The sequence below is a fragment of the Athene noctua genome, chromosome 7 (genome assembly GCF_965140245.1).
Source record: "Athene noctua chromosome 7, bAthNoc1.hap1.1, whole genome shotgun sequence".
Lineage (NCBI taxonomy): Eukaryota > Metazoa > Chordata > Aves > Strigiformes > Strigidae > Athene > Athene noctua.
The window spans coordinates 12,752,664-12,770,367 of record NC_134043.1 but is presented as its reverse complement, the minus strand read 5'-3'; the positions used below and the strand labels follow the sequence as shown (position 1 = coordinate 12,770,367).

The 17,704-nt window shown below is 41.5% G+C and overlaps 1 protein-coding gene across 1 annotated transcript in view; it reads left to right on the top strand.

Moving 5' to 3' along the window:
* PDIA5 (protein disulfide isomerase family A member 5) overlaps positions 1–17,704 on the top strand; it is a 103,322-nt gene that overhangs the window by 83,287 nt on the left and 2,331 nt on the right. The window contains exons 15-16 of the mRNA XM_074910492.1: positions 5,654–5,724; positions 15,063–15,197. Coding sequence (XP_074766593.1) covers positions 5,654–5,724; positions 15,063–15,197 — 206 coding nt within the window. The remainder of the gene's footprint in view (positions 1–5,653; positions 5,725–15,062; positions 15,198–17,704) is intronic.

Below are 17,704 nucleotides of genomic sequence, written 5' to 3'. Positions count from 1 at the left end.
GGCTTTGTAGTTTCAAATTAAACAAAGCATGAAGTAACTTAAAGGACGTTTTTCATATTTAAGCAAGAAGAAACCTATGGTTTTTGGAGAGAAAACTTGATTCCTTTAGGCAATTCTGAAAATTTCACACTATTTTAAAAGTAATGAGGTGACTATTGTCCAATAGGGTGCGTCTGTTTCATGCACTACTCTGGAGACATCTTTATAATTGCCATCTGGTCCTAAAACTTCTGTACATTGAAGCTTTAAGAAACTCTTAAGTTTTTCTTTTGACTCACTATCAACTCTAAACAGTTCACTTGGTTAAAAACCCCCAACTCTGTCCAATGAAAAATTCTCCATTTGAATGTAACAAGCATATGTAGGTTATGCACTTGATTGTTCCATTGCTTTGAAATCCTCTTTGCATCCCTTCTGCATCCCATGGGACCCTGCAGTTACAGGAAATGTTTACAGTTCTTAATACAGGATATTATTTCTGTGGATTTATTGAATTGCTACCACAACATATACTTGATTACTTATGTTTGGGGCAGTAGGCACTTGGTTTTTAATATCAATTTTGTGTCTTTCTTACCTTACCCGATAAAAGGGTTTATACTGTTTTTTCCTCAGTCTGCTTTTTTAAAAAAAAACAAATAGTTTTCAAGGTGATGTGAGCGCTTAGTAAGTTTCTCTATTTCCCCATGCAGTATTTTTGTTTTATATCATGTATACAAATGTTTTGTTGCGTGACGTTGGAAACCACATCCAGTTCAACCCTGCAGTTCTTTATTTCTTCCAAGTTCTCAGACCAGTGTTTCCAATGAGGATGAAGCTAGCTTCCATGCTGGCCTCTCCAACACTTTTCTGTGCCCAAACATTGGCTCATTGATTCTTTCCTCAAAGACATCCAGAGAAAATGCTGTACCATGCAGTTGTTCCTGCTATCAGTAAATTAAGTCCACAGAAAATAAGCTGGGCGATACATTTTCCATCACTTCATCTCCCCAAAGACCTGCTAGCTTTCCTTTAAATGCCTCTCTAATTGGAGGAGATTTAATCTGATTCCCTCTCCCTCTCAGTGATAATGGGTCTGAATGAAGCCTGCTTGCTTGCTTACTTGATTTCCCTTGCCTGCTGTTCATCAGCCAAATCCTTTTGAAATTTTACCCACGGAAACCATATTTTTCGTGTACTCGATCAATCCAGAACCACTTGATTTTCAAGGTGAGGAATCTGATGGTGCCCTCCATGACTGTACTACAGTGTGTCTTTCCAACCCTTAACCAACTTTACAGCATGAATAGTGGAAAAAATACCCTGTAGAAAATAATCGCGTTCATGTAAAATTTTACATTTGTAATGCAAAGGTAAAGAGAACTTAGAAGCTCTCTATTGCTGATGTTCTCACATGGATCCACGGACTTGTGGTTTAAGCAGGCAGCCCCCGTCTTCTGGCAGGCTTCAGTGGTCAGGCAAAGCAGATGCCATTATGGGCTGCTTGGCAGGGCCTCCAGAGTGCAAAATTTTGAGCACAGATTGGTGAGAATGTCTGGCCAGAGCTATAACAAATCTGTATCATTTGCTGATTGGGAACAGGGAATGGCCTTAACACCTGGTACTGCATGTGCATTAGATGTTGGGCTCTTCTGCTTTCCTGCCAGGTGATGCAAGTGTGTTTCTGCATTAGGAAATTAAATCAGCTTGAGATTTTCAGAAGTGATTAGAGGTTTTGAGCACCAGTGCTGGGATCCTGTGGGAAGGCTAGATGTTCCATGAGCAGATTTCTTTCAGATATCTCAAGTCAGGCACAGTGAATTACTGTTCAGTTCACATCTGCTGTTAACCCTGTTGAGATCAAATTTGACAATGGTGTAAAAATGAAGAAAGAAAATTGGTAAAGCAAAGCCCTGCACCTACGTTAGAAGGCTCTGCTCCCAGAAGTGCTACTTCCGGTGCTGCTCAATTGAAAGTCTGCCTCTTGGCCTTGAAGGAAGCCTGTGCGCCTACCATAGCACCCTAAGTATTCAACTAAAATGAAATGGAATTAATCTTCTCACTTCTTTAGTCCATAGTGGCTTACTGTCCTATAAATACTAGAGGGAAGGGGCAGGACCTTTTGATTCTTGACAGCCTACCCACACCTTCAGATGCCACCAGTTTAATCTCTTACCATTGCAGCCCATCTGGAAAATCCTTTGTAAGGAGCCTGCACACTTCCTATCCTCCTGTACAGTGCTCAGTACATTTCCTTTCTTTGCACTTTCAAATCTGGAAGATAGTGTTAACACTTAAAATAAATGTGTGATAGTGGGTGTGAAGAGGGAATGGGGAGAACAAGTTTTCCGTCTGTCAAAATGAAGACATCAACCTCTGCTTTTATTTTTTTTGGCATGTGTGCTTTAAATAGAATGGCTGGGTTGGGTGACTTCCAAGTGTTTGCTGCATTTGGCAATGCTTCTAAGTTGTAACAGATGAAGTTCTGCTATTCCATATGATGTGCTCCTTCCCCCTTTTTCAGTGACTCCTTGAAACTCCTCGGGAATTCAGCGTAGCATTCACATCTGTTCTGTGGATGGATGTCCAAGGCTAACAAAATGCCTACTGGACTTGGGAGTCAGCTCTGCCAAAAGCCATATGGTTGTGTTTTAGTTTTGCAAGCACAGTGCAGTAAAGAAAGGAGGTTGGGCCAAGACAGAAGTGAGGGGAGGAGGGATGTAGCTTCAAATCAGTAAATGAAGGTAACTTTTTGTCATTTGGTATTAGTGTGGGAAGATGAGAAGATCACAGAGAAGAGGAAATAAAAGCACTGATCATAGGTTCCTTTATCAGTTGTTTTGAATTACATGGCACTCCTCTGTGTGGTGTTTTGATCACAACCTCAAAGCGTATTTGGTTTTGCCTACCTTTTCCAAAATGCTATAACAGTCTAGATAATCGGATGCTTCCTTTTGGCCTTACAAGATGTGCATCTTTGCTGAGCACCATGCTTAAAGCCTTTCTCGATGCCACCTATTGAACACCATGCAGTAGCAGCATGTGTGGTGGTGATGCAATAGGATGAAAGGGATATTGAGCAGCTGCTGATACTTCTCTGAGCAGTCACCAGCTAAATGGCCACTTGGTCTGTTTTCTTACCAGCCATCTGTTGGCCCCTGTAAAATGGCAGTTTACATTTTTAATGCCATTGGACTTTTCTGTGTCTGAAAGAATATCCTTGTTATTTGTTGAATCATTTTCTGGTTTTCTTGGTGAGTGTGGCTCATGGAGTGCTCTTAACCTGCTGCAACTTTAGCGGGGACTTAGAGAGAGGCTTTACCAGATGCCCCATCCTCTGCAAATCCAGCCCCCGCGAGATAGGAAACACATTGACTGATGTATCTTAGAGGTGAATAAGAAGAGATGAAGTCTCATGTTTCTCTTGAAGTATCTTTTATTGGGGTTTGAAAGTTGCTGTTTGGTGAAATCTAAATTTCAAGCTCAAGATCATAAGCAGAAAGGGAAACATGAAGGGTTTAAGTTTTTAGGAGCTTTTATTTTTCAGTGTAACAGTTGGCAGTGCTTTCCAGTAAACTACAGCATATAAGTATGTGGACTAGAAGAACAGTTATTGTTTCAGGGGTGCCTGATTTCTCTTAGATTTTTGTCTCTGCAATTCTTTTTAGATGTTGTCACCAGTTCTGATTTATTTGTTTAGAGCAGTGCTAAAAAGTCAACCAAGGCAGTCATCCCACAGTACAGGAAATTATCCAGGCTGTGTCAAGAGGCAGACTTGACCCAAAGGCTTTTCAGTATCAGGCAGATAGGGCAGGCAAGTGATGAGAGAGAAAATGCATCACTGAAGTGTGCTAATGGACATGGGAGCAGCCTGGAACACTAGCTGCCACCACTGCTGCCTCTTCCTTCTCTTCCTCCTCCTCCTTTTATTTCTTGACCATTTTCTCCCAGGCAAATGCTGAAAAGTTAATAGTTTGCAAGCTGTAGAGGACCTATCTCCCACTGAAACACAGCTGCCATCAGGATAGACTGCCATTATGCTGCATGAAGAGTTTGAAGCCATTGATGGCTTTGCAGAAGTGCCTCAGTGTCCCAGGAAATGTCCCTCTGACTTTTCAGTATTCGTAGTTACTGCATAGACTCTCAGTGTATTTATACACTTGTGTCACTGCAGTGCTTTCAAAATCCTATTCTGAAGAAAAAAATACTCAAAAATTCAAACCAGTGCATGTAAGCAATGAAAATGCATTTTTGTGAAGATGAAAGGGTTGTGCATCCTTCCCTTTGTGGAAAGGGGAGTGCAGTGTTTATCCACAGATACTGTTTTTCTTGTCAGCTAAAAGAGTGAGTGCAGTTTATGAGAGGGTGGCTGCAAGCCTCCTAAGAGGGCATTTGTTCAGTACTGACTTAAAAGTAACACAGCCACTTGTTCATCATTGTAAAATACTGGTAAACAACAGTAGCATAAGCTGTAATTGGAGCTTGTGAGCAACTCATCTGTGCTCTCTTCTGTTCCTATCCAGAAATAATAGTAGGGTAAACTCTTTTGCCTTTGCTAGCATTATACAGGCTTGACAGAATTGTGTCCATTCCTTTTTTCTTTCCATCTAAGGAAAAAATAGTGTCCTGAGTCTTTGCTTGGGAACAATCTCTTTATACTGTGTTTGAAAAAAAGTACTTTGTTACACATATGCAAGTACTTTCCTTTTCAAAGCCTTACTTAGTATTGATATTTTTACAGTAGTTTAGATTAATTGTAGACAATAAACATTACTGCTGAATTAAGAGCACTCACATCTGAATCTTGAATCAAGAGAGTAGTTCTTGTCCCCTTCTGTGGCTTCTTCTGAAATGTTTGTGAGTAAATTTAGTGTGTGTTTGGGCAAGGGATGAACTGACGTTTTGTTCAGTGCTGTGGTGGTACAAAGAAGTATGAGTCCATCTCCCACACAATGCTGTGGGGTTCTTGTGTGCTGGATCTGTAAAACTCTTCTGGGATTGCCCATTTGTGGTCAACAGGAGGAAGGTCTCCAGGAAGGCCAGCAGCAGTCATCCTAACCTGGGACTGGACCTCTGCTCTCCGCGAGTGAAAGATGTGTAGTCTGTTGGACTTGCTTCTCTCTCCCTCCCCTTGTGTTCCTGGTGACTTGGCTCTAACACAGGCAATTCCCAAACACTTCTAAATACTCCCAGCAACTTCCTTTCCAACTTCCAACCTCCTCCTATTCACAACTGCACTGCCTTTATTCCTGTGTCCAAATGTAGCTGGTATCTGTGGCAACAGCAGTAATAACCTACACGGTAATACCCCCAAGGAGGTACAGCAGGAGGGAAATGGTCTGTCCATTTGTGGCTAGCAATCTTAAAATGCTCTTAAGGGACCGGCAATAGAGAAAAGCCCCCTATACCATGGTCCCTATATGGGATGTCGTATAACTGTAAGTATACACTTAAACTGCTTGAAGTTAGAGGGTTTTAAACATGTGCTTAACTTCACGTAGCTTACACATGGTCTACAGATGCCTTGTCCTGCTGTTAATGAGAACTGGAGAACCCTTTTCTAGGATAATTTTTAATACAAATTTTCCACTAATTCACCTTGTATCTTGAGTTTGTCCCAGTATCTTATTTACAACTAATGTTTATGCTGTTTTTTTCTTCCTGTGTCAAACAGGGTGTCCCCACTGTAAAAATGCCATTCCGCATTTTACAACCGCTGCCGAAGTCTTTAAAGAAGATCGAAAGGTAACATGCTGTTAATTATTTCTGAGATTTAAGAATGTTTTCCGCCATTTATACTTTATAGGCTTTGCTTGTAGATAAAATTGCTGTTATACTAGTAGAAATGTATCTGCATCTTAGGGATTGTATCTTTTTTGGTCAAACTGAGTTACACTTTAACCTATTCTGTTTCCCTTAATTTGTTGTCTTTTCTGTTTAATTCTTTGTGTAAGAGTTCTTCTCTGTGAAGCAAAAACAAATTCTTTCTCACTGAAAGGTTAATAAAAGGTAATTTACATTATCTCCATTCCCCTTCAGCTTTTGTCAGCCATTGGCGTGCATGTGGAGAAGTCACAGTTGTGTGACAGTTCTGAAAACCTCAATCATACAACTAATCTTTGCTTGCATAGCATAAATATAATACATTTCTGTAAGTTGGCTGACTTGAGTCCAGGGTGTCAGGCCCTTCTAGGACCCTCATGCCTTGAAAATATATCTGATGGCTTAAGCACACCAGTTAATTTCCTTGCATCAGCTGAACTATTTTAACTGAGTGCGTGCATATCTGGGATTAAGAAAAAAAATCACCTGAGCCACAGGATTTAAGCAGATAACTGTCTAGAAACCCACTAATTGTCTTTGAGTGAAACGTATTTAATTCTGTGTTGGTTTTAAGCCCTGCCGGGACTGGAGACTACGTTGCTGTTGTCCCTCCCCCACCCTCAGACACAAGTAGGGCACAAACCCTGGGTTAAAATAAAAAGAAATTTAATACAACAGTGTAATAAGCAATCTGAACAACAACAGTAGCAATGATAACAACAATAAACAGGAATAACAGTAAGCAAGACAAAAGATATACAGAGAAATACCTCAAATGGTTACAGACAGCCCGCCGGGTGAAAGCCACAAAGGAAAAAGTTCCCTCGCTCTGTGTCTGGCTGGAGATCCCTTCCCCCTCTCTGCTGGGGAAACTTAACCCTATACTAGCTGAACCAGGACAATTCTGATCTCCAGATTTGTTCCAACTTCACAACTACTTTGTGTTAAGGTGTGGCATGAAAAAGATTTGTCGGTTTAATAGGGAAATTCCTCTCTACGGCTTCCTGAGGAGGGGGACTGGAGAGGGAGGTGCTGATCTCTTCTCCCTGGGATCCAGTGGCAGGACATGTGGGAATGGTCCAACGCTGTGCCAGGAGAGGTTTTGATGGGACATTAGAGGAAGCATTTCTTTACCAAGAGAGTAGCCAGACACTGGAACTGCTTCCTGGAGAGGTGGTCAATGCCCTTAACAACATGCTTTAACTTTTGATCAGCCCTGAAGTGGCTGGGCAGTTGGACTAGATGATTGTTGTAGGGCTCTTCCACAGAAATAGCCTATTCTATACATTTCTATATTCTAGTCTAAATGAAGAGGTAATTTTGAAACAGTTATACCCCTATTAATCTGCCTGCCACCATAACAGAAGAATGTCACGTTTTCTTTTTCTTTTCCTCTCATCTTTTCTGTAACTGACAGAAGATGCGTCAGATTGACAGGAAACAAATCATTCTTGTATCACTGACTGCATAAAATTAGAAGTCCATCACTTATGCCCTCTGGCACACAGAAGATTTAGAGACATGCAGCTTTCATTTCTCTTACTGCTGTAAATTTTTGTGCTTGGGATGACTATTGGTTACTTCTTTGATTCCAAGATCTCTGAGGAAGTATCCTTGTTTTCCCACTTTTTTGGTAGTTCCCAGTGAAGCCTCTCTTCCCTAAACTCATTAAAATTTCAGTCAGAGGAGATAAAGCAAAGGTACTAAACAATGTGAAACTTGCTTATTAGAGCTCCAGGATGTATTAACAAGCAATCTGAATCATGGTGCAGTTTACTGGACATGGTAGTGGTGGTGGCAAATGCAGGCTTGTGAAGCTTTCAGTTCAGACTGCAGGTTATGAAAGGACTCAGAAAGCAGAGCAGTGATTGACGGTTGCAACTCTTGACTTCAGTTTAAGACTGAAGTGGGGAGGTATAAAATGTAATGAATTGGAACAGGAGGGCCGGTAGGGAATATTAAGGTTGGTATCGTTTCAAAGAGGTGTGTGCAGTTAGGGAAAATGATGTTATTCCACCCCAGTGACTTATGAAAGTGCCAGGGATTGATTATCTGGGGATCCCTATTTAATTGTGTACAGCCATAACCTGCCAAGGTGCTTCTTGCTGCCAGTTTGTGCCCTTGTGGAAAAGAAAATAAACCAGTTTAAGACTTCAGAAGGTTAGGTGGCTGTTCCCACAAGCAGCACAGGGCATATTCCCATGTTTCAAACTGGGCTGAGCCTTCAAACTTTGGCTAATTTGTAGTTCTGTAGGGTTTCAAACTTCTGCAGAATTGCAGCCTAAGAGGGAAGAAGTATTCTTTCAAAAACAGGGAAATATTACTAATTTTCATTTTTAGTCTGTAGTAGTGTCTTTTTTTTTTTTTTTTTTCCCCCTAGAGAAAGGTTTTTTCCCTTCAACAGTGTATGGTAGCATTTAAACTGTATCTTCTTTTCAATAAGGGTGGTCCTTTAATTAAACATTTAATTCTGCCAAAGCCAAAGAACAATCAGAAACATTCCAGCCTTGAATTGCTTATAAATGGTATTTTAAAAGGTATCCTTCGAGAGACTTTGAGTCTTTACATTGGAATTTTGAAGATGAGCAGAGCTTGAAGCTGTTAAATACATGTCTTTGGCTCTACAGATTCACTGTAAGGGGGTGGTTTTGGCACAGTAGTCCCCCCTCCCCCGGGGCTGTGTGTAATGCTGTGTACTTTTCATCATCTGCACTGCTGGAGTTGGAGTTTAAAAATGCAGTGCTCAGAACATTGGCCCCAAATGTCAGTTCTTGTCGGCCACATCACTGGTGGTGATTTCGGCAGAAATCCTGAGCCTGCTCACTTGCCTAGGGTGTCTTTCTGTGTACCTGGAGAAATTCAGTGCCAGTAAGACCAGATCAGTGGAGAAGCTAGTCCAGTGAAAAGCAGTTAGCATATTGCTTTCAGTTAGTCAAAAATAAAAAAAAAAAAAAAAAAGAAGAAAAAAAAAAAGCCATCTGGAACATTCCTGCCTTGGGGCGCTGTGGTCTTTGCATACAGCTGCCAGGGGAAAGCCTTTGGCCTGTGCTCCACAGCTCAAATTTTGGCAGTGACCAGTGTACGTCAGAAAATGCAAATGTGAGGATTGTCACTTTGCTGAACAGATTGAAGAGCAGGAAGGCATGTTCAGTAACTACTCCAGAGACTCTTGAAAGGGCACTGGCTAAATCTTAAAAAAATCTGCATTTTGCCTTTTGGCTGATCCTAAAGTTAAGTTTGAAGGAACTGATTTGTGATGCTCCAGCTTGAATTTGCTGAAGGAAAGCTCTTGACTCTTCAAGGCTTCTCGGTAACAAATCTCGGGAACTCCCCCAAAGGGGCTGCTGCTTGACCAGTCTTCTCCATTTTCACAGAAGACTGTTCCTGTACAAATGCACTGACCTAAATCAGAGGCCTGAAACTGGTTTCTAGTGAGTTTGTACAGGAACAGCTGTGGGAGAGATTGCTGGCAAGGGTACAGCTAATGGGGTGAGCTGGGGTGCTAGCAGGGGACTGCAACACAACAGTGAAACTGGTGAGTCCCCAGTGTGTGTTGTGAACCATGGTTTGAACCAAGTGTTATCCAAATGAGTTAATGCTTCAGTTTGGCCAAGAATTTGATCCCTGTTTGTTTAAAAAGCATGTGTTGAATTTCTTTTTAATTAGACTCATTAAATATGGTCATGTTAGCACTGTACATCATGGTGTCTACTAATGGATTTTCCCTTTGCAAATAGGCCTGCTTTGAGAACAGCTGATGAATTGCAGCTATGGTGATGCTGCTATGGCACATCAGGGCAGCTAGTAATGAATCTTATATTTGCAAGGCCTTTCACACTGAGAACAGTGGCTGAATTGCAACAAGCTTTAGCAGGCCAGCTCATAACTGCTGTTAGGATCCAGAACAGGTAATACAAATAGAAACCTGTGGAATAATCATAGAGAAGAATGTGCATCTGTCTTATTCATAGGTGCTCTTAAGGCATTTGGCAACAACAGACTTTTTTTCCTAGTAATCAGGTAGTTGTCATCTGGAATTGACTATACTTTAATAATATCGCTTGGAAGTATTCTTTTCCATGCTGCGATTTTACTTTTATTTTAATTTTTTTAAGCTTATCATATATTATTCCTCTCTCAAATCAATATTCAGTTAGTTACTCACTTCCATTTTCATAACAAAAGTCAATATTAGCTCCAGCAGAGATTTATTTCCTTGAATCAATAAACCAGTGTGTGGCAGTACATATTTTAACAGGAGAGCAACTAGGATTGCAGGGGGTATCTTTACTATATCATCATATGGTGACTGGGAGACAAACTGTTAAAATGAAGGAGGTTTAAGAATAGAAAGGAGGAGTTACCTGAAAGGTCAAGGGATCCCACTTTCAATTTTCTACACATCGGGATGTAATTGTGTTCCTTACCTGCAAGATCCCTTCAGAGCAAAAAGTTGTTTCTCAATTCTGTTGGAAGGGAACTGTGATTCTTGGTGTATGATTAGATGGTACTGCAAGTTCTTCTTTTTCCTTCTAAACACAGTAAAAAAATAAAGTCATCATCCTTCTGTTACAGTTGAGGCAGACAGACATCAATGGTCACATTTTCAGCATAGGTCCACTTCTATTTAAGCATCTAAATTAAAAGTTCTGATTTTTGCAACAGCTCAGTGTTCGTGATTAGACCACTTCATCTGAACAATATGCTGTGCTCTATTTCCTTTCTTAAGAGCTCTTCAGAGCTGGTCATACATCACTCACATTCTAATGCGGTGCAAAGTTAAGTTTGCGACTCGGTAGTTAAGCTCCCACTTCTTTGGTAAAACCATGAAACGTTGCTGTGGGACTTCTCTTTTCACATAAAGATATTTTCCAGTCCCAGATGTTACTAGAGTCATGTTAAACTATACTGACTACGGAATAAAGGAGAAATGCATACTAATCTGTATTATTTTTTACATTTTATTACTATTCTGCATACTAATCTGGTATTATTGTTTATTATAAGCTGCATACCAGTTGTGAGGAACTACCAATAACATTGAGAAAGCTGAATGTACTCCAAGGAACTTCCTCTGGTGTCCACAGTCTCTGATTGACTATCTATTCATTTGATAACTATTCTATTCCTGCTACAGCTACTGAATAGGATGGTGATAAACCTGAATGACATTGTCTCTGGAGAGGGAACTTGTATATAATGATGTATTGTCAATATCTAAGGCAGCACAGCTTTAGGTTATGGAGAATCCATAACCCCATGGAGTTTTGTGCGTGTTGCAGATACAGCACTTAGGGTTTTTTCCTCCTGAAATGTTTTTTCAGTGGATTTTTCCCTCTGGTTAGAGTAAAATTAGGAAAGCTCAAAAAATTAAATTTTAGCCCTAACAATCAAAATCTTCATAAAATCAATCTTGATTTCTGAAAGCTGTTATGCTGGGTTTTTCTGTAATGAACATACATACACACAAAGTCTTACACCAGCGTTAGGAAAGTTTCTTTGCTCTCAGACTTTTAGATGTTTTTTTCGCTCTTGGTGAGAGGGAATTTATGAGAAGTGATGCCAAGTGTCTTGGCTCCTGAATACATATCAGGGATGTCTTATGCTTAATCTATCTGAGATTTCTGGTTGAATAAAGTTAGTGTTTTTACAAGGCAAAATGCATAGGTCTTGTTAACCTGTGCTTTCCAGGGAACTTCCCTGTCAATTGTTGGTGGTAGTTGAATATGAAGATAATTTCGGAGAGTAATATTCTCCAGAAGTCTTTAACCACACTTCGATAGAGGTTTTTTGGATTGTTGGTTTTCCTGACTCAGTTTCCTTCTTCAGCGATGCAGAAAAACTGTTTCACTGCTCACTTGAGCCAGGACTCGTGCAAAGCCTTTCTTTTTGTGGACGGCACTTTTTTACATGTGGCCTTTCAGTCTAGCCATGAAGTAATTCACCCTAAATGAAAACTGTTGTAGGAGACTCCTGTACCAGAAATGGAGTTTAATATTCATAGTCCATGAGAACACAAACAGAACAAAGCAAAGGGCATCAGTGCTGTTTGCTGAGATTCTGGTACGTCTCGGAGTTCAGCTGTCTGATGTTGATAGAATTGAGATTGGAATTGGTCCTCAGTCCAAAAGTGCGTTTTGCTACAAGTGTTTTTCAGCATTACTTTTCTCCTCTTGCAGTGAACTATATTTGATCTTCCGCTGTGAGACAGGCAAGACAATTAGGACTGTGATGCTATGGTAATGAGTGCATAGAGATGGTAGCAACCTCTATATTTAGGCTGCCTTAACATTTCCACTTTAAAGTAATCACTCAAGCTCTCCTAAGTACTCTTACTCAGCTACTCTTGGCAGCAGGCATTTGAAATGCAGCCTCAGATGCAGTCTTGGGAATTAGATGTCTCTCTATGAAATTTTGCTCAGGTCTCTGTGAGTTACAACATTTTTGAAAATTGCCATTTCTCTTCTCTCACTGGCTGTAAAAATAATGGAACAGGAATGTATGTTCTGAAGAGCTGGGCTCAAAATTACATTTGCCGGAGCAGTGGTGAGTCCATGGGGCTGTGTGGGAGCTCACATCAGAAGCATTCCAGAGAATGGACATGTCCTCCAAACACTGCTCCAGATGCACATGTCCCTCACCATTAGACCTATTAGATTAAGAATAACATTAGGGTAGTGTGACTATTGCAGCCAGACTTAGACTGGGGTCTTTGTGCATTATTTCGATGCACAACAAATGCACAGATGGACCAGCTTAGATTTCCATGTGCTGTAGAGAAGAGCTGCATCTCAAGCAGACTACTAAGCATTTCTCTCAGAAGCCACCTCCTGGTAGTCCATCAGTCATCTGTTTTGAGGCAACAAGTAAATACGTGCTGAACAAGGTTAACAGTGGCTTATAGCATTGCATTCCTCCACTGCAGCCTTTTCTCACTGACAGCTGTTCTCACAAAAGCCTTTTGTAAATGAAATTGGGCTCTTCACTCCAACCAAAGCCAGTCTAGATGTTTCCAGAGAGGTACAGAAAAAGAGGGCTTCTCTTCCTTCCAATATACTAAAAACTAATTTTCTTAATCTCCAAGACACTATCTAGAACAGATGGGTCATCAGTCACAACAGTTTCGTGCCTCAGACCAGCTATTAAGATCTGGATGAGTGCACATATACCTTCCCCTTTTTCTGGCTGTAATCTCTCCCCGTGTGATATTTAGAGCAGTGAGAAAAAAAGTTTTATTTATTCTTCCTGTTTTCAAGGAACTAGGACTTCCAGTATTCTTTCTACACTAATACTGTGACATGAAATAAATGTTTGTCTCCACTGTAAGCTTTCCTTTACACAGAAGTAGCCAACAGGGCTGTAAATTTTGGCTGGCTGCTAAGGTCAGGAAGGCATAAATACTCGGATGAAACTCTTCTGCAGCGTGTGATTCCTAACCTTTTGTTTTAACTGTCTCTGAATGAGTAGGAGTCTTTCTGTTTACAAAAAGAAAAAAAGTGTGATCATACATGTTTTTAACGGCGCTCAAGAGTCCTGTTTCTATAATAGCCTTATTAATGTTTAAAATGAAAAATAGAAACCAAATATTTAAGGTAAGAACACTGCTCACTTTATATAGTCCTTTTCATCTGAAGATAGACCCAAGTGAGATCTTACTGAATGTTGTCTTGTCAGGCCTTCAAAGCCAAAACGAAACAAGCAAATTAACAGAAGTTAGCTTTGCCAATCTCTTTAATTGCTGCTAGGGTACATGAGATCAGGTTTTCTCAGTTTGACAGTGTCACCATGAAACTGGAGACCATTATGGAATATTAAGTGATTTTTTAATTATGGAAGAACAGTTCAACTGCAACCCTCAAGTCACGCAAGCAAAAGGTATTTTGATCAGATTGTTTGAAGGAGGCTTGTGGAACGGAAATTTCAGGTTAAAATGTGTCTGTTCTGAAATTAGCACTTGATACGTTGTAACCCACAATTGCAAAAATCGTTCCTCCAATTTGTTTGGTGTTTTTTACATAGCTAGTACTTAAAGCTGCTTGCTCTTCAGCAGAGCATGTAACAGGGCTGTGAAGGCAAGCCTGCGTGAGCAGCAGTTTACGTTCAGAGACAGAACTGCTGCTCGCAGGAACAGTCAGTGTGAAATCACAGCAGAGGGCTCGGCTGCTTTAAGTAGAAGCCTAGGAATTGCGTTTTGTTTCAACATCAGAAAAGTTAAGCGCAGCCCCTTCTCGATACTTCACAGATTCGGGTTTCAAATGTCAAAGCTTCTAGGGTTAGCCTGAGCCGATGCTCTGGGGCTCTGAGGTTGCGCTTCCTCGCTCTGCCTGTGTGCAGGCAGGCAGGGACAGAGGGTGTTGCTCTGCTGCCAACAGGCTGAGAGCACGGCAGGCTGTTTTCTACTCAGGGTTTGTTTGTGTGACAGTAGCATCTAGAGGTTTCAAAAGGAATTTAAGCCCACTTTGCTAATGGCTGCACATCACATGCAGTCCCTATCCTAAAGGATAGACTGAAAAAACACAGGAAAGGAAACATAAACCCAGGCTAAGATTGCAAGCAAGCAACCTTCTTCTCTCTGTGCATTACTTGGTAGACCTCTCACCCACCTTGGATGGCCTCTCACCCATCCACATTTGACTTTGGGAGAACTGAATGGTGTTCACAAAAGCTATTTTGGGTAGAAATAATTAATTTTTTATTAGCCTGCATAAGTGACCATCTGTGTTTGTTCAAGAACAGAAGAGGTAACTTTTCTGACCATTAGCCATGCCGCAGGATGGAGGTTGGGTTAGGTGGTCGTTACTGTTATCAAAGTCACCCTGTCGCTATTCATCAATTACAACCAAAGTGTGGGAAAAATACTGCAATGTGACAGAGCTGTGACTGCGTGCTTGGATTTGGTTTCACTAACACAGCCTCTGGATTTCCCACTCGGAGTCTAACGCAGTGCTCAGCGGGGAGGCTAGGAAGGTGATTTTCTGCTCTGTGAGTTGAGCGTGCCTTGCAGCTGCGAGGGCCAGGTGCTGTGTGAGCAGCACAGGGTTTCACTGGGAGGGAGCGGGCTTCTGCTCTTCCATTCCTGTGGCTTGACCTGATGACCACCCTCTGATCTTCCTCCACAGCTGAGCCATTACAAAAGCTGTTGCGGTTTTGGCAGAAGACTTGGGTCTCTCCTAGTGTTAAGTCTAAGCTGCAGCAGCATAACCACGAAGTGGAGTCCTGCTTTGTCTTCTCCTGCCTCATGCTGATCTCTTGCATTTCAGATTGCCTACGCTGCAGTGGACTGTGCCAAAGAACAGAATCATGACCTCTGTAAGCAGGAGGGAGTTGACGGCTACCCCACCTTCAACTATTACAACTACGGGAAATTTGTGGAGAAATATTCTGGCGAAAGAGGGGTAAGTGAAAGCAGGAGTTATCACCTGATACAGGGAGGAAGGTCTCCTCTGCCTGTACTGTTTCGCAAATGAAAACTGCGGGGTAAATTTTTATCATGCTGAAAGGACGTTTAACTGCTTCTGTTACTGTGTTACATGGATGAATCATTGTGTACCACACCCCTGTACATCTCTGCATTAGGAACATACTTGGTCTATTTTAGGAACGTGAGAAGAGGAGAAAGGAGTAGAACTGGTAATGCTTTGCTATATATTTTATTCTTTAAGCTGAAGTCTGCAAGTGAATTTGGACCGAGTAAAAGTGAAGGGTTTATTGCATGGGCTGCAGCTAGGTGCAGAAATGCCAGAAAATGCAGAATTTACTCCTGTCAGTTCTGGATCTGGATCATGCATATACTGCAAACATGTTACGGGTCCACCAGGCTGCCAAACGGTGACAGACCATCGGTTTTATAGCAGGGACAAAGCTGTCCTTTGGAGACTGGGGGAAACTAAATACCTCATTCTTCCGGAATCAGATTCACTCCTGGAGCTCAGGATGGAAAGACCAATTGTGCCACCTAGCTCATGGGCTAACGACTCATTCTTTTGTCCCTCTTTGGCCAGCTCATTCTATGCTATGAGTACAAGGGGCAAAAATGGCATAATGCCTTCTGCAGTTGTAAAGTGCCTGAAAATAAGGGAGCAATCCAGTTGTTTGTGTATGTTCTTTGTCATAACCTTCTAGAGGGAGGTTACTCCTCAGCATTGATTGATTGCCTGAAGCAGCTAGGGTCTACAAGAAAAACTTGGGGTCTTCAGCCATCTGGTGATTTTGATAAGAGCCTTGCCTGAAAGTTATTACTGCTATTACAGCTCACCAAATTATAGAGAAGCATGAAGAAGAAAGCCAAATTCTGAGGTTCTTTGTCAGTCAGGATCTTAGGGGAAGTCTTTATGGAGCTTCGCCTCCCAGTTTTCTCCAGCATTAGGACCCCAGTAATTACCACTTTATGGGTGCTGATCCAGGTGTTGTTATGGATACTGTGTTTAGTTCCAATTGTGGATCTTTTCTTAAAAGTAAAGATGGGTGCAGTAGCCAATAATTAAGTAAAATTTCAGGCACAATTTTTGTATTTCTAACCCATGTTTATAGAAATGATATATGAAAGGGAGGATTTGTGGTGGCTGATAAAAAGAATTTAGCAAGACGGGAGTGCTCTGAGGCCACAGCAGTGGGGAGATGATTATCCCTGTGCTGGAAAGTGGACTGACTAATCCCCTACATGCAGCCAACCCTTTCTTGGGTGGAATTAAATTACCCAACAGGAGCATCACAATTTCTCTGCTGCTGGCAGCTGTGTTCCCCCTCCACCTCTCCAGGGACCTGTGGTCTTCTGCTTGTGCAGCATCAAATTAGATTTTGTGTTCTCCTATCATGGTAACGCTGGAGGCAGTGCTCAGCACAGTGCCTTCTGTGGAGTTTCCAGGTCTCTTCACAAATCTGTTTCAGTAACAAGGGATTGCACTGTTAAAGGACTTCTCATCAGCCTGACAACACCTTTTGAACCACGTTGGCCAACCACCTCCTCCTTTGCAAAAGAAATCTCAGGAGAGAGCAGTGGGAGTTGGGGGACATGTTTTCTGTTCCTGATTCTGGTGCTAAATCAGATGTCCATGAGCATTTGGTTCAGGGTGGTCCACCTGGTATATCATCATTTCATGTGGGCAGAGAAGAAGAGAGGCGATTTCAGCTGCCGTGGGAGCAACATGACATGTGACAGCAGGAGCCATGGCCGGTAGAGCAGGAGCTCTCAGCTCCTTACCACCCCATTCTGGAGAACTGGCTATGGGGAAGAGCAGGACACCCAGCTGTAGCCTGTAAGGGGTCCTCCACACCTCCAAGAGAACTGCAGTTCCAGAGTAGAGATTTTAGTGCATTTCACCCCAATCAACTTGAGCAAGGAAGAATCAGGACACTCTCTGACCCAAGTGTACTTTAAATGACTTCTAGACACACAGCTTTGAAAACTGGGACCTTTCTTGAGGGCTGTTGATTGCCAGATGTCTCCACATATGGCCAAAACTTGTCACTTCATGTTTTATTTCAGTAGAAGAATAGTGTATAGATTTAGAAGAGTGTGTTGTTGTTCAGCTTTCTCAAAAGCTTCCCAGCTTTGGGGTTTGTTTTTGGTTTATTTTAATTTTTTGTTTGTTTGGTTTTTAAAATCGAACTTTGACTTCTGTTATTTTCTACCTCTCTGTATTTTCCCTCTTTTTCACCAGTTTTGACTGGTGTGTTTCAGGATTGCTTAAAAGTAAAAATAGTCACATTGGGTGGGATCAGTGTTACTTAGACGACTGTAGTGTTGGTGTACCTGGAGACTGTGTTCAAACACAGGTGTTCACAGCTTCACCTGTCTGAGCCTTTTGAAGTGCCTGCGAGTTGTGTTCAGAACTTTCTTTGGAAAAGGAAACTGCTGGCATCCAACGGCCTTAGATAATCAGAAATTGTAAACCACTGAAAT